Below are 24600 nucleotides of genomic sequence, written 5' to 3' on the forward strand. Positions count from 1 at the left end.
GGAAGCAGTCTGGGAAGAATGTCCCCTGCAGTCACCATCACCGTGAAGCAACCTGGGAAGAGTGTCCTCTGCAGTCACCGTCGCTGGGAAGCAGTCTGGGAAGAGTGACCTATACAGTCACCGTCGCCGTGATGCAGTCTGGGAAGAGTGTCCTCTGCAGTCGCCATCACAGGGAAGCAGTCTGGCAAGAGTGTCCTCTGCAGTCACCGTCACTGTGAAGCAGTCTGGCAAGAGTGTCCTCTGCAGTCACTGTCACTGTGAACCAGTCTGGGAAGAGTGTTCTCTACAGTCAGTGTGGCCGTGAAGCGAATGGGAAGATTGTCCTCTGCAGCCACCGTCGCCGTGAAGCAGTCTGGGAGGAGTGTCCTCTGTAGTCACTGTCGCCGGGAAGCAGTCTGGGAGGAGTGTCCTCTGCAGTCACCGTTGCCGGGAAGCAGTCTGGGAAGAGTGTCCTCTGCAGTCACCGTCGCAGTGACGCAGTCTGGGAAGAGTGTCCTCTGTAGGCACCGTTGCCGGGAAGCAGTCTGGGAAGACTGTCCTCTGCAGTCACCGTCACAGATAAGCAGTCTGGGAAGTGTGTCCTCTGCAGCCAATGTCACTGTGATGCAATATGGGAAGAGTGTCCTCTGCAGTCACTGATACTGTGAAGCAGTCTGGGAAGAGTGTCCTCTGCAGTCACTGATTCGGTGAAGCAGTCTGGGAAGAGTGTCATCTGTAGTCACCATCGCCGGGAAGCAGTCTGGGAATAGGATCCTCTGCAGTCACCGTCGCTGGGAAGCAGTCTGGGAAGGGTGACCTATGAAGTCACCGTCGCCGTGATGCAGTCTGGGAAGAGTGTCCTCTGCAGTCACCGTCGCCGTGAAGCAGTCTGGGAAGAGTGTCCTCTGCAGTCACCATCACAGGGAAGCAGTCTGGCAAGAGTGTCCTCTGCAGTCACCGTCACTGTGAAGCAGTCTGGGAAGAATGTCCTCTGCAGTCACCGTCGCCATGAAGCAGTCTGGGAAGAGTGTCCTCAGCTGTCACTGTCACTGTGAACCAGTCTGGGGAGAGTGTCCTCTACAGTCAGCATCGCCGTGAAGCACCTGGGAAGATTGTCCCCTGCAGTCACTGTTGCCGGGAAGCAGTCTGGCAAGAGTGTCCTCAGCTGTCACTGTCACTGTGAACTAGTCTGGGGAAAGTGTCCTCTACAGTCAGCGTCGCTGTGAAGCGACTGGGAAGATTGTCCCCGGCAGTCAACGTCGCCGTGAAGCAGTCTGGGAAGACTGTCCTCTGCAGTCACCGTCGCAGATAAGCAGTCTGGGAAGAGTGTCCTCTGCAACCAACGTCACTGTGATGCAATATGGGAAGAGTGACCTCTGCAGTCACTGATACTGTGAAGCAGTCTGGGAAGAGTGTCCTCTGCAGTCACTGATTCGGTGAAGCAGTCTGGGAAGAGTGTCCTCTGCAGTCACCGTGGCTGTGAAGCAGTCTGGGAAGAGTGTCCCCTGCAGTCACCATCGCCGTGAAGCAGCCTGGGAAGAGTGTCCTCTGCAGTCACCGTCGCTGGGAAGCAGTCTGGGAAGAATGTCCCCTGCAGTCACCATCACCGTGAAGCAACCTGGGAAGAGTGTCCTCTGCAGTCACCGTCGCTGGGAAGCAGTCTGGGAAGAGTGACCTATACAGTCACCGTCGCCGTGATGCAGTCTGGGAAGAGTGTCCTCTGCAGTCACCATCACAGGGAAGCAGTCTGGCAAGAGTGTCCTCTGCAGTCACCGTCACTGTGAAGCAGTCTGGCAAGAGTGTCCTCTGCAGTCACTGTCACTGTGAACCAGTCTGGGAAGAGTGTTCTCTACAGTCAGTGTGGCCGTGAAGCGAATGGGAAGATTGTCCTCTGCAGCCACCGTCGCCGTGAAGCAGTCTGGGAGGAGTGTCCTCTGTAGTCACTGTCGCCGGGAAGCAGTCTGGGAGGAGTGTCCTCTGCAGTCACCGTTGCCGGGAAGCAGTCTGGGAAGAGTGTCCTCTGCAGTCACCGTCGCAGTGACGCAGTCTGGGAAGAGTGTCCTCTGTAGGCACCGTTGCCGGGAAGCAGTCTGGGAAGACTGTCCTCTGGAGTCACCGTCACTGTGAAGCAGTCTGGGAAGAGTGTCCACTGCAGTCAATGTCACCGGGAATCAGTCTGGGAAGGGTGTCCTCTGCAGTCACCGTCACCGGGAAGCAGTTTGGGAAGAATGTCCTCTGCAATCACTGTCACTGTGAAGCAGTCTGAAGTGAAGTTATCATGTCAACAAGCCTAGTTTCATTTCTGTTGTCCTTATGAGGCAAAGGCTGAATTTAATCATTCATAAATATTATGAATTTAAAAATCCAGTTTGACCAAAGCTGGTAAAGACTAAATTATTGCAATTGTTGCCCACACGTAAAGAAATTTTAGAAACTACTACAGCACTGTTATAAAAATGTCAAAATATTTTGTTTGATTTCTATTAATTATATACATCAGGGAGCAAAAAGGGTTAGCAATCATACTTACACCTTTCCAAGAGCCCGGCATGTTTCCTGGATTAGGTGAAGTTATGATACTTGGTCCAAGCTTCTTAAAAGTAAAGGAATTATAACAATTAGAGAAATGAAATATACATAATTATATAATACCCCCAGACCAATGCATACCCTCTACCCCCACTCTGGCCACAGGAGGCCCATCAGTCTCACCACTCCGGCTTGAGAGGTGGCGGCAATGGTGGTCAGCGCTAATGCTACACACAAGGGGTCCGCCATCCAGTGCGGAAAACAGACAAATGATCTCATCCGTGCCACCAGGGTAAGGCAACCATCTTATCACTCTAAACTCACACACTCAAGCCCATCACACATGCACTGGCATCTCACTCACTGCCAGCTCAAGGAACATCACCACTCACTCCTTCACACACACACCCTTACATCTCCATCTGGCCTCATCTCCTCTGGAGACTGCCTCCTCAGCCCTCACCATCTTGAGGCCACTTGCACAGGCCAGCATTTGCGGCCTCACACACCCTGGGATATTCCCCTTCCCAAGAACAGCCCTCGCCCTGCAGCCTCTTTCCTTGCCTGAAGCCACTTCTCCCCCCTTCCCCAAACAATCCCCATTCCTGTAGCCATCGAAAAGTGACCTCTACCTTATGGCTGGTCTGGTCGGTAGAGACCTGCCTGTGAGCCCCCTAAAAGTGAGGGGGTGCTGCCTGCAAAGCCTGGCACTCATGACCATGACTGCTGCCTGAAGCAAGGTAGGCAAACAAACCTTGAAGTCCCGAAAGTGAAATGCAGCTTGCCAGGTGCATCAGAATGAGTAACCTAAACATATTAATGCTGAAATTTGAGTCCCAACACTTTTATCTTTTTTAAAAGTAATCTCAGAAATCTCATCCCGCCCTTGCATGAGGTTTCCTGGAAAATGCAAAGTCCACCTGGCTGATTCGCCTGCCCACCACCTGTAACGTTGAATGGGCAGCGAAAAATCCCAGTTAATTCTGCCCACCATGTGTTTTACAAAACAATGTAATAGTAGAAATTATCATGTCAACAAGCCTAGTTTCATTTTTGTTGACCTCATGAGGCAAAGGCTGAATTTAATCATTCATAAATATTATGAATTTAAAAATCCAGTTTGACCAAAGCTGGTAAAGACTAAATTATTGCAATTGTTGCCCACACGTAAAGAAACATCAAATTTTAGAAACTACTACAGCACCGTTATAAAAATGTCAAAATATTTTGTTTGATTTCTATTAATTATATACATCAGGGAACAAAAAGGGTTAGCAATCATACTTACATCTTTCCAAGAGCCCGGCATGTTTCCTGGATTAGGTGAAGTTATGATACTTGGTTCAAGCTTCTTAAAAGTAAAGGAATTATATCATTGGAGAAATGAAATATACATAATTATATAATACCCCCAGACCAATGCATACCCTCTACCCCCACTCTGGCCACAGGAGGCCCATCAGTCTCACCACCCCGGCTTGAGAGGTGGCGGCAAAGGTGGTCAGCGCCAATGCTACACACAAGGGGTCCACCATCCAGTGCGGAAAACAGACAAATGATCTCATCCGTGCCACCAGGGTAAGGCAACCATCTTATCACTCTAAACTCACACACTCAAGCCCATCACACATGCACTGGCATCTCACTCACTGCCAGCTCAAGGGACATCACCACTCACTCCTTCACACACACACCCTTACATCTCCATCTGGCCTCATCTCCTCTTGAGACTGCCTCCTCAGCCCTCACCATCTTGAGGCCACTTGCACAGGCCAGCATTTGCCACCTCACACACCCTGGGATATTCCCCTTCCCAAGAACAGCCCTCGCCCTGCAGCCTCTTCCCTTGCCTGAAGCCACTTCTTCCCCTTCCCCAAACAATCCCCATCCTTGTAGCCATTGAAAAGCCACCCTTGTCTTATGGCTGGCCTGGTAGGTAGAGATCTGCCCGTGAGCCCCGACTAAAAGTGATGTGGTGCTACCTGCGAAGCCTGGCACTGATGACCATGAGTGCTGCCCGAAGCAAGGTAGGCAAATAAACCTCGAATTCCTGTGCGAAATGCAGCTTACCAGGTGCACGTCGCTTATGTACAGTTGTGAAACACGTCAGAGTGCAAACACGCTAACATGCCCCAATCATCCAACATGCGGATATGATTCTGGCGAGCAAGGCTTATAATGAGATGCTAAAGAATTGGAATTAGGTTCCTGGCATGCAGAGGCAGGAATGCGGCCCGCCATTGACGGATGGAGTGGATGATCACAACCTAGTTTCATGACAGCGTGAAACCGATTTTTGTCCTTTTCTCAATATTGCTCTCCCACCGCCCGCCGTGACACCTGATGCCAACGGGGCAGGGAAATTACAGCCGTAGATATTTAAAATTGAAATATGTATCAATGGGTTAAATTAGCACAAGTGAAAGCCAAGAAGCTAGTGTAAACTGCGAAGATCTTCACAGTAGTAGATATTGTACTGTTTTCACCAGAAGGGAAATTATCTCTAAGTGCATGTAATTTGTCAGAAAATGGCAAAACACTGACACATACTAAATTATAATTTATCATTTATTAACCTAACAGGTGTGTGTGACCTTGGAACTGCTACAAATGCATTAAGAAAATCATTTTAAATGGAAATATTGCTGTATTGTTCATTAAAGAACATGTGAAGAAATAGAATATACTGTTATTTTCAATCTTTTAACTGCAAGGCTGATTTTTGTATGTTCTTACCCCTGGAATCTGAAATGATGCTAATGGACTGCTTCATCATGACATGGGCAGCAGCTTTCTGGGCTGGCTGGCTGACAGGCAAAAGCAAGGGTACTGATTGAGCTTAAGTGGTGAGAAAATGATAACTGTGCTCCTGGGAGAGAACAACAATTTTGTGCACCATAGAGTCCCTGCCTCACCCCTGGAGTGGTAATCCTAGTCGGGGGACAGATTGCTGAGCTGCTGTGAGACCCTGCAAACTCCTTTGAACACTGGCATCCGCAATAATGGTGGCAGCTGTCTGAGCTTCCGTGGCAGCAAGCTAAATTTGCATGGCTTCAGTCTGAGGTTCTGCTGCAGCACCCAGAACCTGGGTGACTTCCATCTGTGCTGCAATGGAAGCCGAGATATCAAGCATCAGACACTGTATCGTGGTTGAGTCTGCAAGTGTGCAAATGTAGTTGGCCATCACTGGAAAGGATGTTCCAACTTCTGCACAAACCCTGTGCCAAGCTGGTGTCAGATTTCTTCATGCTCCTTGACAGTGGCCACGGTGCTTCAGGCATCTTCCCAATGTGCCAAGCACTTCTGGCTGCGTAGCCATCAGCCTTCTTCTGTAGTCAGCCTATCGAACAGCTCACATCAGTAATCTACTGCTGAACTCTTGTGCAACATCATTCTTTGGCCAGGTAGCACCTTGAACCCTGATCTGGCTGCAGCACACTTGTGCCTGGCGCTTCATCATGTGCAGATCCCACCTCTAAGCTATTCTCCAAATTACAGTGGTGTCAGATTGTGAGTTGGTGGCTGTGAGTGTGAGAGGCAATAACACGGTTTCTGTTTTGCTGCTTTTCCACCTCTTGCAGTTCCGCTAGGTTACAGTTCTTGGGTATCTGAAAGGAGAAAGGCACAAGGGTAGAGTTATGGTGAGGAAAGGGGGAAAACTAAAAGGTGTATGTTTACACCATCTGCAACTTGTAAATCAGAAGAGGTTGTAGGATGTGGTGGAAGTAAGCTGTGAAAAGGAGGATTAGATATGATGATACTATCACCTTCAATGCTTTTAGCCCCAATGCTGGTCACAGCCTCAGTCATGGCTGCTCCAGTGCTGCAGAGCACTGTCTTGTCCTGGGGTCTCCAGTTATGTGTCAACTTGTTTTTCAAGAGAGAGGAAAATATGTCAGTGAGGATGGTGCCAACGGTTTGTGATTGTTATCATTGAATAGCTGCCAGAATGTGCAAGCTGCAAGGTGTGGATATAATGCAGCACTAAATCTGGGAGGGTGAAATGAAGCATAAGAATATGAGCCATATTCTATCATATTCAATTTCTATCAGCCATGACTGATAGAAATTGTTGATAGGTGAGTAATATGGGGTGTGGTGCATTGACCAGTATGTTAAACCAGTAATGCACTTGAAGATATATTCACTGACCGTGGCCATTTGTGTGAGGGCATTGCACTTTTTCCAACACTGCATCCAAGTTCTCGGGGTCGACACTGACTGCCGTGGCTATTTGGTCCCACTTTCACAATTAAGGTTTGTCTGGAGGGATTCCTGGTCCCTGTGGATAGATCTCGTCTCTCATCCTCTCCACCTCCTTCACTATTGTGACCAATGCAGAGTCAGGAAATTTTGGAGTATTCTCTGCCCCTGTTGTGCAATAATTTATTTTGCTCCTGCACAGACTCTCTCCGACAAACAGTTCCAGCTCCTGTTTCAGCCAGAATGCACCTCCACTCAAGGGGTGAAAACTGGCTTTAGGTCATCCATTGCTATCTCTGAATGGATCCAGCTTCACGTAAAGCTGGGCTCTCTGTTGAGCATACAGCAACTCAACAGTGAGTTTAACATTGGTTCCATGCAGCAATCCCAGCTTCAGATGGAACAGATGTGGATTAATAGCACATCAGGATCCTTGTACCCATATTTGGGGACAATCAAATTTTGCTCCCAAAAAATCTGAGAGACATCACCTGTTCATGTCACCCAGTTGACCTTCATTAATTAGAGAAATAAAAATTGCAAAAGATTTCTTCAAAATGCCACAAAATATTTGTGCAGTTGATATCTTAGCTCCATTTCTCAATGAATAACAATAGCTTTAGTCGCTTTTCCACCCTTATGTTTCTCTCTTGTTCTTAAGATATTGATAAATATTAGTTTCTTTTAAAGTTCCAATCCGCCAGAGATATCCAAGGTTTGATTTTCAATTAGTCCTGGGTTACATGATCTAAAGCTTTACAGTTGGCATGTTATGATAGGACACAGTGAGCCTCAGTTGGGAGAGGGGTAATCAATTTCTAATTCCTGTCATCAAAGTATGTTGGTATGGATTTCGGATTAAAAAAAGAATCAAGTTCAGTTGTGATTTCCTACACAGATGAGCAACCTGCGAACACGCACTATCTAAGCTCATACACCAAGATTGGCAGTGTGGATGTTAGGGTGAAGAATATCTCAGCAAGAGTGAACAATTTCAGAAAAGAGCAGGAGAAAATGTATGACAATCAAATAAAAAGATTAAAATTGACCCGTTGATTGTGGGATTGCTTCACTTTTCTGCAGCATGTTGCTTCCAGTGTTTAATATGCGCGTAGTCCTGCATTGTCACTTCACCAGGTTAGCACCTCTTTTTTAGGTATGCCTGGTGCTGCTCCAAGCATGCTCTTCTGTACTCCTCATTAACTGCAGTGAGGTGATCTGTGCCAAGGATGGGAGGAAGAGGGCAGCCTCTCAAACCAAACAAGCAGGGATAAGACCATAAGACATAGGAGCAGAAATTAGGCCATTCGGCCCATCGAGTCTGCTCCGCCATTCAATCATGGCTAATAAGTTTCTCAACCCCATTCTCCTGCCTTCGCCCCATAATCTTTGATCCCCTTACCAATCAAGAACCTATCTATCTCGGTCTTAAATACACTCAATGACCTGGCCTCCACAGCCTTCTGTGGCATGAATTCCATAGATTCACCACTCTCTGGCTAAAGAAGTTTCTCCTCATCTCTGTTCTAAAAGGTCTTCCCTTTACTCTGAGGCTGTGCCCTCGGGTCCTAGTCTCCCCTACTAATGGAAACATCTTCCCCACATCTACTCTATCCAGGCCTTTCAGTATTCTGTAAGTTTCAATCAAATTCCCCCTCATCCTTCTAAACTCCATCGAGTATAGACCCAGAGTACTCAAACATTCCTCATATGTTAAGCCTTTCATTCCTGGGATTGTTTTCGTGAACCTCCTCTGGACCCTCTCCAGGGCTAGAACATCCTTCCTGAGGTACGGGGCCCAAAATTGCTCACAATATTCTAAATGTGGTCTGACCAGAGCCTTATAAAGCCTCAGCAGCACATCCCTGCTTTTATATTCTAGTCCTCTTGAAATAAATGCCAACATTGCATTTGCCTTCCTAACTACCGACTCAACCTGCAAATTAACCTTAAGAGAATCCTGGACTAGGACTCCCAAGTCCCTTTGCACTCCAGATTTCTGAATTCTCTCCCCATTTAGAAAATAGTCTATGTCTCTATTCTTCCTACCAAAGTGCATGACCTCACACTTCCCCATGTTGTATTCCATCTGCCACTTCTTTGCCCATTCTCCTAACCTGTCCAAATCCTTCTGCAGCCTCCCTGCCTCCTCAATACTACCTGTCCCTCCACCTATCTTTGTATCATCTGCAAACTTAGCCAGAATGCCCTCAGTTCCTTCATCTAGATCATTAATGTATAAAGTGAAAAGTTGTGGTCCCAACACTGACCCCTGTGGAACTCCACTAGTCACCGGCCGCCATCCTGAGAAGGACCCCCTTATCCCCACTCTGCCTCCTGCCAGACAGCCAATCTTCTATCCATGCTAGTACCTTGCCTCTAACACCATGGGCTCTTATCTTACTGAGCAGCCTCCTGTGCGGCACCTTGTCAAAGGCCTTCTGGAAGTTCAAGTAGATAACATCCATTGGCTCTCCTTTGTCTAACCTATTTGTTACCTCCTCAGAGAATTCTAACAGATTTGTCAGGCATGACCTCCCCTTGATGAAACCATGCTGACTTTGCCCTATTTTACCATGCACTTCCAAGTATTCTGAAATCTCATCCTTAATAATGGACTCTAAAATCTTACCAACGACCGAGGTCAGGCTAATCGGCCTGTAATTTCCCATCTTTTGCCTCACTCCCTTCTTAAACAGGGGGGTTACATTAGCGATTTTCCAGTCCTCTGGGACCCTCCCTGACTCGAGTGATTCCTGAAAGATCACCACTAACACCTCCACTATCTCTCCAGCTATCTCCTTCAGAACTCTGGGGTGTAATCCATCTGGTCCAGGTGATTTATCCACCTTCAGACCTTTCAGTTTTCCTAGCACCTTCTCCTTGGTAATGGCCACCATACTCACCTCTGCCCCCCGACTCTCTTGAACTTTGGGGATGTTACTCGTGTCTTCCACTGTGAAGACTGACACAAAGTACCTATTCAGTTCCTCTGCCATTTCTTTGTTCCCCACTACTACTTCTCCAGCGTCATTTTCCAGCGGCCCAATGTCCACTTTTGCCTCTCTCTTACCCTTTATATATCTAAAAAAACTCTTGCAATCTTCTTTTATATTACTGGCTAGTTTACCCTCATATTTAATCTTCTCCCTCCTTATTTCTTTTTTAGTTGTCCTCTGTTGGTCTTTGTAGGCTTCCCAATCCCCTGGTTTCCCATTGCTCTTCGCTGCATTGTATGCTTTAGCTTTTATGCTGTCCCTGAGTTCCCTTGTCAGCCATGGTTGCCTCGTCCTCCCTTTAGTATGCTTCTTCTTCCTAGGGATGAATTTTTGCTGTGTCTCCCAAATTACTCCCAGAAACTCCTGCCATTGCTGTTCCACTGTCTTTCCTGCTATGCTCATCTCCCAGTCAATTTTGGCCAGCTCCTCCCTCATGCCTCTGTAGTTGCCTTTATTCAACTGTAATACCGTTACATCTAATTCCAGCTTTTTCCTCTTAAATTGCAGGGTAAATTCTATCATATAACTTCCTCCTAAGGGTTCCTTCACCTTAAGCTCCCTTATCAAATCTGCCTCATTACACATCACTAAATCTAGAATTGCCTGTTCCCTAGTGGGCTCCAACACAAGCTGCTCCAAAAAGCCATCTCATAGACATTCCACAAATTCCTTTTCTTGGGATCCACTACCAACCTGATTTTCCCAGTCTACCTGCATATTGAAATCACTGTATGATCACTGTAACCTTGCCTTTCTTACACGCCTTTTCTATCTCCTGGTGTATCTTGTGCCCCACATCCTGACTACTGTTTGAAGGCCTGTACGTAACTCCCATTATGGTTTTTTTACCTTTGCGGTTCCTCAACTCTACCCACACAGATTCTTTATCACCTGACCCTACATCATTTCTTGCTAACGATTTAATTTCATTTCTTACTAACAAAGCAACCCCACCCCCTCTGCCAACCTGCCTATCTTTTCGATAGGATGTATATCCTTGGATATTTAGCTCCCAGTCCTGATCCCCTTGCAGCCATGTCTCCGTGATGCCCACCACATCATACCTGCCAATTTCAATCTGCGACACAAGCTCATTTACCTTATTTCGTATACTGCGTGCATTCAGATACAACACCTTCAGTCCTGTATTTCCCATCCCCTTTCTCATTGTCGTCCCTTTATCTGATGCGCTTGAAGTTAGATTCCTAGCCCTTTCTAAACACTCTGTCCTATTTTGTGTTCTGGGGACTTTAATGTGCTCTACTTTCTTTTCAGCTTTTTCATAATTTTCCATGAAGTTGAATCCACCTCCCCACACGCTAACCTGCTGCTTTGTTTCTCATTAGTCATACTTCTTGGAGTTTTACCCTTCCCTCCCCCCACCCCACTTTCTAGTTTAAAGTCCTATTGACCACCCTATTTACCCTTTTCGCTAGAACATTGGTCCCAGATCGGTTCAGGTGGAGACCGTCCCAACGGTACAGATCCCTTCTGTTCCAATACTGATGCCAGTGCCCCATGAAATGGAACCCCTCTTTCCCGCACCACTCCTTTAGCCACGTGTTTACTTCCCTTATTCTCGCGTCCCAATGCCAATTTGCACATGGCTCGGGTAGTAATCCGGAGATTATAACCCTTGAGAACCTGTTCTTTAATTTAGTTCCTAGTTCCTGATAATCCCCAAACAGGTCCTCTTTCCTAGCCTTACCTATGTTATTTGTCCCGACGTGGACCACAACAACTGGATCCTCTCCCTCCCTCTCCAATATCCTTTCAAGCCGGTCAGAGATGTCCCTCACCCTGGCACCGGGCAGGCAACATACCATGCAGGACTCTCGATCCTGCTTACAAAGGATGAAAGTGATCGAGAAAGTGAGTAGCAGGAGTGTAGTCCCTCAAACTTGGATGTAGTGCCCAAGAGATTCAAGGATGTCAGCAGAGCAGGAAGGACGAATATCATAGCATTTTCAGGTGCCAAGACTCACTGTCTGCCTTTCCTATCATTCTCCTTCACAACACTCCAAAGGCCAACTTACCTTGCAGCTCCACGCTTTCCTCTCTCTCAAGGCACTTCAACACATCTCCACCTGAACAACTAACAGTGACACTGAACCTTACCTTTGTCCCATCACCCACTCGTGTGTCAGCCAAGGCTCAGTTGTTTGTACTCTCTCTTGAATCTGAAGATTCTTTGTTCAAGTCCTACTCCAGGAGTTGAGCACAAAAATAAATGCTGACACTCCAATGCAGTATTGAGGATGTGCTGCAGACAATATAAAAATAAGGGGTGAAATTTTGAAGGGGGTGCAGGAGCAGAAAGACTTGGGTGTATATGTACACAGATCATTGAAGGTTGCAGGACAGGTGGAGAGAGCGGTTAATAAAGCATATAGTATCCTGGGCTTTATTAATAGTCAGAGTACAAGATCAGGGAGGTTATGCTGAATTTATATAAGACCCTTGTTAGACCTCAGCTGGAATATTGTGTTCAGTTCTGGGCACCATATTATAGGAAGGATGTGACCACATTGGAGAGAGTGCAGAAGATGTTTACAAGAATGGTTCCAGGGGTCAGAAACTTCAGCTATGAGGATAGTTTGGAGAAGTTGGAACTGTTTTCCTTGGAGAGGAGAAAGCTGAGAGGAGACTTGATAGAAGTTTTCAAAATCATGAGGGGGCTGGACAGAGTAGATAGGGAGAAGCTGTTCCCGCTCATAAAGGATCAAGAATGAGAGGGCACAGATTTAGTGATTTGCAAATGTGGCATGAGAAAAAGCTTTTCTCACAGGTGGTTTGGGTCTGGAATGCACTGCCTGAATGTGTGGTGGAGGCAGGTTCAATCGAGGCATTCAAGAGAACATTAGATAATTATTTGAATAGAAATAAGGTGCAGGGTGATGGGGAAAAGACAGGGCAATGGCACTAGGTCATAATGCTCATTAGAGAGCCAGTGCTCTCTTTGAGGATCAGTGTTGCATGAATGGGCATTATTGCTCCACTTTACTGGCTCCCTGAATGTCAATTGAACAGCTGCCAACCTGTCTCAGCTGTGCCTCTGTCCTCATTTTGGAACTATCAATTCAGCTGGGTGGCCCCTTAGTGCCCACCACCCACCCCCCATGTCATGTGTCTCAGTGCAACCTTCTCCACTCGTGGAGCCCTTGCCCTGCAGCCCTTTCCCCTTCCCTCAGTCCTGCCTGGCCCCCTTGCCCTACAGCACAGTGAAAGCCACCCTGCCTTAATACTGCTGATATCTGTAGAGACTTGCCTGCGAGAACCCCCAAAACCAACGCAATCCAGCCTGCAAAACTTGGCTCTGACCCCCGCAATGTATGCAAACTCGCCTAGAGTCTCAGGCAAAGTATAGGTCACCAACTGCACGTCGTTTAAACTCTGTTGTGAAACACATCGTTCTCATTGGAAGCCGACGTGGGCTCTTAATCTGGCATGGAGGGATGATTCCGGTGAGCAGGCATCGTAATGAGATGCTGACTTATGTTAACAGAATTCACGACATTCAGCAGTGGGAAATGTGGCCCGCCATTGACAGCTGAAGCGCATGATCGCTTCCTCGTTTTTACCAGGTTTTGGGTCCTCGCGCAAACTTTAGCTCTGATGCACGCCATGATGCCCATCGTGATCGGGAGCGGAAAAGTGTTTTCAATGCAGTAGCACCAACAATTTCAGAACAGTGTTAACCTTTAATAAATCAGACTAATAGGAACTTGATTGAGATGAGGTACAACATCAAGCTGTCTCATTTTACGAAAAAGCGATCAAATGGAATTTTCAGAATTCGAACAGTCAATTTCCTAAACTCCCTAGTTAATGGAAAATAATCCTGGACTTGGCAGAGATCCACTTTGAAACTATTCCAAATTGGGTCATCCTGTTACTGATTAGGGGGGCTGTGTGTGGGTGTGTGATAGAGAGGGGTCATTGAATCTTTAAGATTGGGACTTATCCTTAGGACTATGGGTAACATTATTGTCATTGTTCAATTCCTCTGGAATGGCTACCTACAGGTATGAAATGAAAATAACCCTTGTGGGTCTGAAAATACTTGTTACTGACTGGGTCCCCAATTCTTTCCATTGTTTTAAATCTACAGTCACTTGCAGTAAAGAAGCAGTGGGCAGAATCATCCCATATTTGGACTAACTGCAGGAGCAGGCAGCAAAAAGGGCATTTAACCAATGGCTGCAATCATCAGGCAGTGGTCGGCACATAACATCTTAGAGGCCCTGCAGGAAAAGGAGAGGGTGGATCCTGTGGGATGGTTCCCCGAGCAGACGGTCAAAGTCATTTGGCAGAATGCCTCATCGCCAGAACTTTCCAACAAGCACCAAGACGTAGCTTGGCTGGTGGTGAGAAAGGCGCTCCCCATCAGATCCTTCCTACACGCCAGGAGTCTCACCCCCTTGGCACGTTGCCCTTGAGGTGGCTGTGGTGGGGACGAGACCGTTGTTCACCTCCTTGTAGATTGTGCCTTTGCAAAGAAGGTCTGGAGAGAGATGCAGTGGTTTCTGTTGAGGTTCATCCCGAGCAGTTCTGTGACACAGGACTCTGTGCTCTACAGGCTGTTCCCAGGGACACACACCGAGACAAACATCAACTGCAGCTGGAGGAATCATCAACTCGGTGAAAGATGCTCTTTGGTCTGCCCGAAACTTGTTGGTCTTCCAGTGCAAAGAGCTGTCCCCGACTAAGTGTTGCAGACTGGCACATTCCAAAGTCCAGGACTACGTGCTGAGGGACGCACTAGCTTGGGACAGCCGCCGCAAAGGCGCAATGGGGAAGGGTCGCTGTCTAAGACCTTTCTGCCACAGTGCACTGAGGGACTGGGAACTGTTTAGAGCCCTTCGGGCTGTACAGCTCAAAATGAATGTCTGCAAATGATTGTAATATTCATTGATTGTACTAATGCACCTCGCGATACATGTTGTAAAAGTTGAACCTGATTGTACCTTTGTGATGGTGATTTTGAAATGGTTTGGTATGTTCTTCCAGATATTTTATGAATAAAGTATATTTTTCCAAAAAAGTTATATCTTCCCAATCCTGCCTCATTAATCATGTATTCCTGGGAAACATGCCATTTCGAAGGCAGGCAGGCTCTCGTTCACCTGCCACAACATCACCTAACTGCTTCATCATGCCGGGCGCCATACTTAAAGTGCAGCCATGCGAACAACACTCAGTGCTTCCACACAAGGACTGCTGCAAAGAAGACATGGCCCTGAAAGGCAAGAAGACTGCAATCAAGGTCCTCGCGGCCTTTGAAAACAGAGCCATCCAGCTGGCTGGCGAGGATCTGGATCGGTCCTGTGCTGACGGTGAGGCTGGTGCTGCTCTACCAAGTGAGGATCCAGCAGTGCAACATCGATCAGACAACCATGCCACGAGTGTGTCCTGTTTCACAGGCCATCGCCTTGCACTAATTATCTCTCCTTGCTTTCTCAGACACATCTGAGAAACAGCCAACAGAGTCCAGGGCCTCCAGTCAAGCCCTGAAGTAACCCCTGAAGTAGAATCTGGAGGCACTCACCCACCCTCCACCAGTGCAGACACACCTGGGTGGGACCTAGCTTTAGAGTAGCCTCGGGGTCACAATCTGGTGAGCACATCACACTTTCTGATCCACAGCAGGCGGAGGCAGGGACTTCCCACGTCCCTGGGACTGCTGGCAGCCAGAAATCTGCTGAGTCCGATGACGAGCCTCTGGACTCAGTCATGTCTCAGTTACTGGAGATGCAAAGGCAAGCTTGCGAACATCAGGAAGGGATGTCCGCTGCACTCTTCAGATTGCACGGCAAGATGGAGGAGTCTGTCTGCTTTCAGCCTGTGGTGACAATGCCAGCATGCCTACTCACCAACACTGGTATAATGGCAGCCACCATGGAGACCTTGGTCCAGGATGTTACTCCTGCACTGCTGCATGGGCTGCACTTCATCACTGACACCATGGTTGGCCTCCAACAGTGTGCACACAAATGGGGTGCTGGGCAGCTCGATCTCACTTAAGCTATTCCTTCTCCTCAATGAGATAGCCACGGGCCCTCCAGCACTCAGAGGGAGGAGGGTCAGCAGGTGCACATCCCAGGATCATCCAGCCAGGTGACTCCAGGAGTATCCAGTTCATCCGAATTCCCCTCTTCCTGTGACCTCCAGCTCCAGCTCCACAGGCCGAGGAGGGTGCCACTGCCACACAGCAGGACACTGAAAGCAGGCCGGGGCCCTCCAGGTCTCAGCCTTCCAGAGGATACCTGCCAAGGTCATCACAGGGTGTAGCAGTCAGTGGGCTGCCTCCACCTCCACTGCTGATGTTGGCGGAGCACCAAGACGTAGTGGCAGGGTTAGGAGTCTTAAGAGGTAGTGACACAACCTGGACACGGGTGTTAATCACTTGCACATAATGTTCACCATTGTAAATAAACTCCCAAGAATGTCTCCCTGCCTATGGCTCCTTGTTCTAATGAGCAGTATTCATTCACTCAGATGTGAACCTTTCTTCAAGATAAAGGCAGGTGTCTCAGTCCAGGGCATCTTCTCTGTGCTTTGTGCAACCTTCAGGCCACAGTGATGGTCCAGTCTCACACTCGCTGGAAACATTACTGATGCCTTCGACGGTGCTGGTCATTTTCTGTCAATGTCGTGGGCAGACGTCAGAGTTCTGTCATTCTGTGTTCTCAGCACCTTTTTTAAGACGAGCTGGCCTCCATCTCATCAGCATCTGTTACCAATAATGCTGTGATCCTGAAAGGGTCAGGTGCTGAAACTCTTTCGAGTTATCAACAGTCACAGATTGCAACTCTTTCAAGTACAATCACAGTTCTTGGTTTCCGGGAGTGGGACGTGAACCCACAACCCTCTGATTCAAAGGCGAGGGTGCTATGAACTGAGCCACAGCTGAGGCTGACAAAGGATGTGATGCATTTAAAGTTTCTCAGCTGCGTCTCCCTGATCGCAGAGCACAAGCAGGCCAGACAAGAGTCAGACATTCACAGGGGCTGTGTGAAGATCTATGACGTGTCCTCACTGCATGCCATCATCGTCCTCCTGGAATGAAGTGACTATTAAGGCCTCTGCTGGATCGTCATGACAGGAGCCTTATCAGAGTATGCAGGCTGCCTTCAGCCAGGCTGGAGTCAAACATTCACAGATACAATGTGAGGATCTATGGTGCCTCCTCACTGCATGTCATCATTTAGCAGCTGAAGGCCTCCATTTCCTCCTCAGCCAGCTCCTCTCCCCGTTGCAGCGCCAGGTTGTAAAGGGTGCAGCAGGTGACAATGATGCATGACTCCCTCTGTGGACTATATTGCAGGGCTCCACCAGACTGATCCAGGCACCAGAACCTCACTTTCAGCATCCCCAATGGTTTGCTCCACCAAGGTGCAAGTTGCAGCATCTGCCTCGTTATACTGTCGCTCTGCTGCAGTCTGAGGCCACCACATGGGTGTCATCAACCACGGCCTCTGCAGGTAGCCCTTGTCCCTGAGGAGCCAACCCTGCAGCCTCTGGACCCTGGAAGATGTCAGGGATCTGAGAATGTAGGAGTCATGGACACTCCCTGGGAACTATGCGCAGACCTGCGGGATGCATTTGTGGTGGTCACACACCAGCTGAACGTTCAGCGAGTGGAAGCCCTTGCGGTTGATATAGTTGACTGCGTGTTGCGATGGAGATCAGAGCGCCACATGAGTGAAGTCAATTGCATCCTGCACCTGTGGGGAAACCCAAGATCTGAGCAAATCCAATCGCTGTTGCATCCTGGCTCTCTTGGTCCCTGGAGAAATGCACGAAGTTGTGTGCTCTCGCGAAGATGCTGTTCATGACCTCATGGATGCATTTGTGGGTGGAGGCTTGTGATATCCCACAGAGGTCACCTGTGGAGCCCTGAAAGGAGCCAATGGCATAAAAATTGAGTGCTGCAGTCACTTACATGGCCATTGGCAGTGGACACCCTCCAGGCCCTTATGATGCCAACTGCAGCCAAACAGTTGCCTGGACATGTGCAGCCTTTGGCGACACTGGTTCTCAGTCATTTGCAGGTATGAAAGTCAACGTCTATAGACCCTGGGTCTAGTGAGGCACCAAATAATGATACCTCGCTCTGGCTCTTCAGCAGTGTGTGCAGGAGCCCCAGCCACCCTCTGTTCCTGAGGGTGCTGCTCCTCCCTCAGCCCAGCCAGGTGCCTCCATCACTCTCTTCTTCTCCATGTACATTTACAAGGCATACATGTAGGTCACCATGCTCCTGATGTAATCCTCTTGCACAATGAAAGACGTGTGAGTTGCCTTGGATGTTTTAAGAGCACCTCATGGTTATGTCTGAAGGCTCTCTACCGCACCGCACACAGTGCTGTCTACCACACTGAGGATGGCCAGGGTTTAGTGCACTGTGTGGCTGCCTGAAACCCCACCCATCTCTGCCCCACTCCACCTGACTGACTGGCAGCAGCTTCACACACTGGTCTGCAAGCTGTGCTCTCAGCTCACGTGCAGGCATTCTCCTAACCCACACTGCAAGGCTGCACCGTTAGCTTGAACCATGGGGGAGACTGGACCAAACCTGAATAATGACATTGTAAGGGGGCTGTGAGCCCAGTGACTGCTCCATGGCCAGCTTTAACAAAGAGATTGTACAACTTGCCCAGTCACCCAACTGTTCTGCAGTCCACTGAAACGCTCATTAGTTTGCAGTCTGTGCCTGAGGGGTGAAAAGCTCTGGAGCACTTGGTGGCATTTTCATGCCTCTGTGTTGCCCGAGTGGGCAGATAAGCTAGAGGCCCAAATCCGTGCATGTCAATGTGGCTGTGTCTGAACTGTCTCAGCTGTGGAGGAATGGTCACTTTATACAAAGGTTTCCCTAAAGTGTGGCTGCTTCCCTTGCCCCTGGGTCACAGGCCTGTCGATCACACTTTCTTCCAACACTGTTTTTTTTAAAAAATAAAAATAAATTATATCAAGAAGAAATGAGTATGCACTCACAATATACATAATTAAACAGTACCTTCAGACCAATGTGTGTTTCTTGTGGTGGCTGAAGTTGTTCTAGATTCACCTGAAATCAGCAAAACCAATGCAAAAGCTCAGAGTTTGAAGTGCAGGTTACATGCAGTACAAACTGTCTGGAAACCGGACCCACTTACAAAACTGGTCAAACCCCCAGACCAAATTCATCACCGTGTAAAGTTTCCGCTTATGATGCCCATTTGCAGACCTCAAAAGATGCTTTTAAAATGTAGCTTTTTGTTTTAGGTGTAAAGACACCATTCAAAGGCTTTTAAATATTAAAAATATTTAATTTGCCAAGAAACTGATTTCGATACATAAATTAATGTAGTAAATCATAACGTTATGGTTTTCTCAGGTCATTTTCAGTTATTGAAAACAGGTTACTCACAGTGGGTGGACTAGACATTGGGCTATAACTTTTTCGGAGTGCAATCAGCATTGGATCGCCGCTCCCTTCCCAATTACTTGCTCTAAATTTCTTCCATGCTGGTCTCACCTGATCTTCTGACTCCGGCCGGGCGAGATCCGAGCTGTGCAGCTGACTCCAAGGCCCAGTGTCGCAGTCCAACTCCGTGGGATTGAAGGAGGGCACGTCCCCTTTCTTTACAGCACTAGCTGCCGGAATCCAGCTAAGTTTAAGGGTCAGATTGAAACTGACAGGCCAGGGAGGAGATAAATGACTAAGATAAGTGGACAGAGTTTGGGGGGTGCGGGGGTGGTCGGACATTGTGAGGGTGTGGGTGGGTGAAGGCATTGGAGGGGGATAGGGACGTCGGACATTGCGGGGGGGTTGGGGAGCGGGAATCGGACATGTGGGGGGTGTTCAAACATCAGTGGTTGAGAAGGGGATATGGCCTGTGAGGGGCTGAAGGTGGATGTGCGGTCGGGTCAGGTGGGGGTGGTCGGTACTGTGGGTGGGGAGTGTCGGTACTGCGGGAGATGGGTGCTGCAGGTGGGGGGGGGTTGCTGTTGCTGGGGGGAGGGTCTGGCCTGCAGGGGGTGGGGAGGATCAAGTCAGGTCAGGGGGATAGGGAATACAGCATGTGGGAAGTTAGAGGTTTTCATTCTTCTAACAATTTGTAATTGGTGTAACATAGCCAGAACCGTTATAAATTTATGATGTAAATCGCGTTTTCAGGTGGTTCCCAAAGCAGGGCAATTGCCCAGAGGAAGTTTGCACTTCTGGGCAATTCAGGGGCAAACCCTGACCTTTGAAGTTCCGATGGGGGGTTTCCTAGCACACCTTTGGGATACTCCCCAATCCGATGCTGGGGAGCACAGAAGTTATGGCCCAGTCTTATTAAAATGCTTCTTATTTTTTAACAATTCATTTCCAGACAATATTTATAAAACTGCACTAGGTTACCAGTCAAACTATATCAAGATACAGTTTTAATACTAGAAAAACATCAATTGTGCTCAAAACGCTGCCTGATTGCACTGAGTGAAAAAAATGTTAGTCGACAAAATGCAAATGAGTTTGAGCAGAAATTTAAGCAGAAACTTACTGAGGAGCATATTTTGCTTCTGGATTGCAATAAGTGGCTAACTATTACCTACTTATGGGCTGCTTTCCCCATCCCCATCTGGGGAGGCAGTCGCATAGTGGTATTGTGGCTGGACTAGTAATCCAGAGACCCAGGGTGTTCAAATCCCACCATTGCATTTTCAATTCTCACGAAAAGTCATCAGGTTCACAAATGCCCTTTAAGGAAGGAAATCTGCCATCCTTACCTGGTTTGGCCTACATGTAAAGACAGGCAGATAGACCCAGTGGAGGTGGCAGCACAGTGGTACACAGTCTCATGGCAGCAGGTCAAACACGGGCAAGGAAACCTCCTGATTGATTACCATGTACGGCCACCCTGTACCGCCACCCCATTCAGCTGACGAATCAGTGCTCCTCCATGTTGAACACCACTTGGAGGGAGCACTGAGGGTGGCAAGGACACAGAATGTACTCTGGGTGGGGGACTTCAATGTCCATCACCAAGAGTGGCTCGGTAGCACAACCACTAACCGAGCTGGTTGAGTCCTAAAGGATATAACTGCTTGAGTGGGAGCAGGTGGTGAGGGAACCAACAAGAGGGGAAAACATACTTGACCTCATCTTCACCAGCTTGTCTGCTGCAGATGCATCTGCCCGTGGCAGTAGCGGTAGGACTGTCCACCTTTGGAGACAAAGTCCTGTCCTCACATTGAGGACACCCTCCATGTTGTGTGGCACTACCACCATGCTAAACAAGATAGATTTCGAACAAATCTAGAAACTCAAGATTGGGCATCCATGAGATGCTGTGAGCCATCAGCAACAGAATTGTACTCAACCACAATGTGTAATCTCATATTTTGTGTTTTCGTTATATTCATTCACAGGATTTGGACTTCGCTGGCTAGGCCAGCATTTATTGCCCATCCTTAGTTGCCTTCTTGAACTGCTGCAGTCCATGTGGTGTAGGTACACCCACAGTACTGTTAGGAATGGAGTTCCAGGGTTTTGACCCAGTGACAGTGAAGGAACGGCGATATATTTCTAAGTCAGGATGGTGAGTGACTTGGAGGGGAACTTCCAGGTGGTGACGTTCCCATCTATCTGCTGCCCCTGTCCTTCTAGGTCGTAGTGGTTGTGAGTTTGGAAGGTGCTGTCTAAGGAGCCTTGGTCAATTCCTGTAACATCATGGCATGGGATTTGCCCCACTCTACCATACCACCAAGCCAGGGGATCAGCCCTGGTGAAGAGTGCAGAAGGGCATGCCAGGTGCAGCACCAGGCATACCTAAAAATGAGGTATCAACCTGGCCAAGCTACAACACAGGACTACTTACATGCCAAACAAAGTGATAGACAGAGCTAAGCGATCCCACAACCAACGGATCAGATCTAAGCTCTGCAGTCCTGTCACATCCAGCCGTGAATGGTGGTGGACAATTATACAACTCACTGGAGGAAGAGGCTCCACAAATATCCCAATCCTCAATGATGGAGGAGCCCAGCAAATAAGTGCAAAAGCTAAGGCTGAAGCATTTGCTACAACCTTCAGCCAGAAGTGCCGAGTGGATGGTCCATCTCGGCCTCCTCCGGAGGTCCCCAGCATCCCAGATGCCAGTCTTCAGCCAGTTCAATTCATTCCACATGATATTAGGAAATGGATGAAGGCATTGAATACTGCAAAGGCTATGGGGCCTGACAATATTCCACCAATAGCACTGAAGACATGTGCTCCAGAACCTGCCATGCCACTAGCCAAGCTGTTTCAGTACAGTTACAACATTGGCATCTACCCAGCAAAGTGGAAAATCGCCCAGGTATGTCCTGTACACAAAGCAGGACAAATCCAATCCATGCCAATTACTGCCCTATCAGTCTACTCTTGGTCATCAGTAAAGTAATGGAAAGGGCCATCAACAGTACTATCAAGTGGCACTTGCTTACCAATAACCTGCTCACTGACGCTCAACTTGGGTTCCGCCAGGACCACTCAGCTCCTGACCTCATTACAGCTTTGATTCAAACATGGACAAAAGAGCTGAACTTGTGAGGTGAGAGTGACTGCCCTTGATATCAAGGCTGCATTTGACAGAGTGTGGCGTCAAGGAGCCCCAGCAAAACTGGAGTCCATGGGAATCAGGGGAAAACTCTCCGCTGGTTGGAGTTATACTTAGCACAAAGGAAGGTGGTTGTGGTTGTTGCAGGTCAGTCATCTCAGCCCCTGGACAGCACTGCAGGAGTTCCTCACGGTAGTGTCCTCGGCCTAACCATCTTCAGCTGCTTCATCAATGACCTTCCCTCTATCATAAGGTCAGAAGTGGGATGTTCGCTGATGAATGTTCAGCATCACCTGCGACACTGCAGATACTGAAGCAGTCCATGTCCAAATGCAACAAGACTTGGACAACTTCCAGGCTTGGTCTGACAAGTAGCAAGTAACATTCACACCACACAAGTGCCAGGCAATAACCATATCCAACAAGAGAAAATCTAACCATTACCCCATGACAGTCAATGACATTACCATCACTGAATCCCCCACTGTCAACATTCTGGAGGTTATCATTAGTCCAGTTCGGTTTCTGGTCAGTCATATAATTATTGTGGCTACAAGAGCAGGTCAGAGGCTAGGAATCGTGTGACGAGTAACTCACCACCTGACTCCCCAAAGCCTATCCACCATCTACAAGGTACTAGTCAGGAGTGTGATGGAATACTCTCCACTTGCCTGGATGAGTGCAGCCCCAACACTCAAGAAGCTTGACACCACCCAGGTCAAAGCAGCCCACTTGATTGGCACCACATCAACAAACATTCACTCCCTCCACCACTGATGCACATTAGCAGCAGTGTGTACCATCTACAAGATGTACTGCAGGAATTCACCAAGGCTCCTTACAGCACCTTCCAAACCCAAGACCACTACCATCTAGAAGGACAAGGGCAGCAGACACATGGCAATGCAACCACCTGGAAGTTCCCTCCAAGCCATTCACCATCCTGACTTGGAAAAATACCACAGTTCCTTCCCTATCTTGGGTCAAAATCCTGGAACTCCCTCCCTAACAGCATTGTGTGTGCACATGGACTGCAGCAGTTGAAGAAGGTAACTCACTACCTCCTTCTCAAGGGCAATTAGGGATGGGTAATCAATGCTGGCCTAGCCAGTGACACCCACATCCTGTAAATGAATAAAAAAGAAAAAAAAAATCCAGCCTCAATTTTGAGGCTGGCGAGAGGAGTTCAGGGGCAAGGGGGAAGCCTTGCAGGACGTCCTGCTTGGGCCATGGGAGTGAAGCAGGGTGGAGACCCACAACAGGCAGCCCACCTCACCAAAAGCTTTACTCCCCGTGGGTGGTCCCTCCTCCCCCTAGCCTCTCTATCAAGGCTCCCAACCCCTCTCCTTAAACCCCCTGGAGCCGCATTTCCTACCCACCTTGAGACCATACCACCCTGCACACCCCCCCACCCCCAATATTTACCTGGCCCTGGACTCCAAGGCTTAAAATCTAGGGACTGCTTGTAGTCTCAGTCCTGGCAATGCTGCCAATGGCACTGCTGGGGCTACAGAGCAGCTGGCCAATCAGATTAGTCGGCAGCTCTGTAAGACGGGGCTTGTGCCCTAGTGATGGGTGGAAGTTCCATCTCCAGCTAATTAACATTCCTCAGACTGTTAGATGGCTGAGGCTGCTGCGATCAGTGGGGACTCTTTGGGTGGTGAGGCACGAAACCCCACTATCTGAGAAAATCCTGCCCCATGTTGCCTAAAATAAGGCTGACTCCTTTCTGAAATCCTTGCTCTATTATTAAGAATTTACTGTGCTATTTGACCCTGTTACCGTTTGTATTTAGCACTCATTTGTTGACCTGGATATGTTTATGCTCCCCTAATTTTATGTATTTTTACTGTGCAATCGTATCATTTCCAACAACATCATCTCAGTTATCCAGGACTGGTCAGTTTCCTTTGCTTTACTTAAATTTAAGTATAAAAATCCAAAAATAATCTTTGGGCTGGATTTCACAGAGGTGGGGTGTCACATTGTTTGCCCCCACCCACCCCGCCCCTCAGTAGGAGGAGATGAAGTCCCGCTCTCGAGAGCTGCCGGCCAATCTGCACTCTCAGCAGCACCAAAATTCAACGGGGAAGCAGGGAGGCCTACGGGTGAAGTGGACATGGATCCTAGAGAGAAGTAAGTCAGGGTATGCCCGCCCGCCTGCCCATGCCAACCATTTTATGGTATGGGCAGCATGATATTCTGATCAATTGGCTTGGTAACAAGCTCAATTGACCATTTATTTATTTTAAAAATTGCCGATTTCAGCACCTGTACACCTGCTGTGTTATGGGGGACAGCTCGGGGTTAGTGTCATAGGTGCT

The 24600-nt window shown here is 48.2% G+C and overlaps 1 protein-coding gene across 3 annotated transcripts in view; it reads right to left on the minus strand.

Annotated features, from left to right (window-relative positions):
• The window catches only part of LOC144688571 (cadherin-like protein 26), a 116195-nt gene that overhangs the window by 16205 nt on the left and 75390 nt on the right, over positions 1–24600 (minus strand). For 2 of the 3 annotated variants that reach the window (XM_078555308.1, XM_078555307.1), the window contains exon 15: positions 2510–2572. In XM_078555308.1, coding sequence (XP_078411434.1) covers positions 2510–2572 — 63 coding nt within the window. Of the gene's footprint in view, positions 1–2509; positions 2573–18726; positions 18778–24600 lie in introns of all 3 variants that reach the window. The other variant, XM_078555306.1, reaches the window with a different exon arrangement.

Source organism: Cetorhinus maximus, chromosome 13 (genome assembly GCF_964194155.1).
Source record: "Cetorhinus maximus chromosome 13, sCetMax3.hap1.1, whole genome shotgun sequence".
In the NCBI taxonomy this organism is placed as follows: Eukaryota; Metazoa; Chordata; class Chondrichthyes; order Lamniformes; family Cetorhinidae; genus Cetorhinus; species Cetorhinus maximus.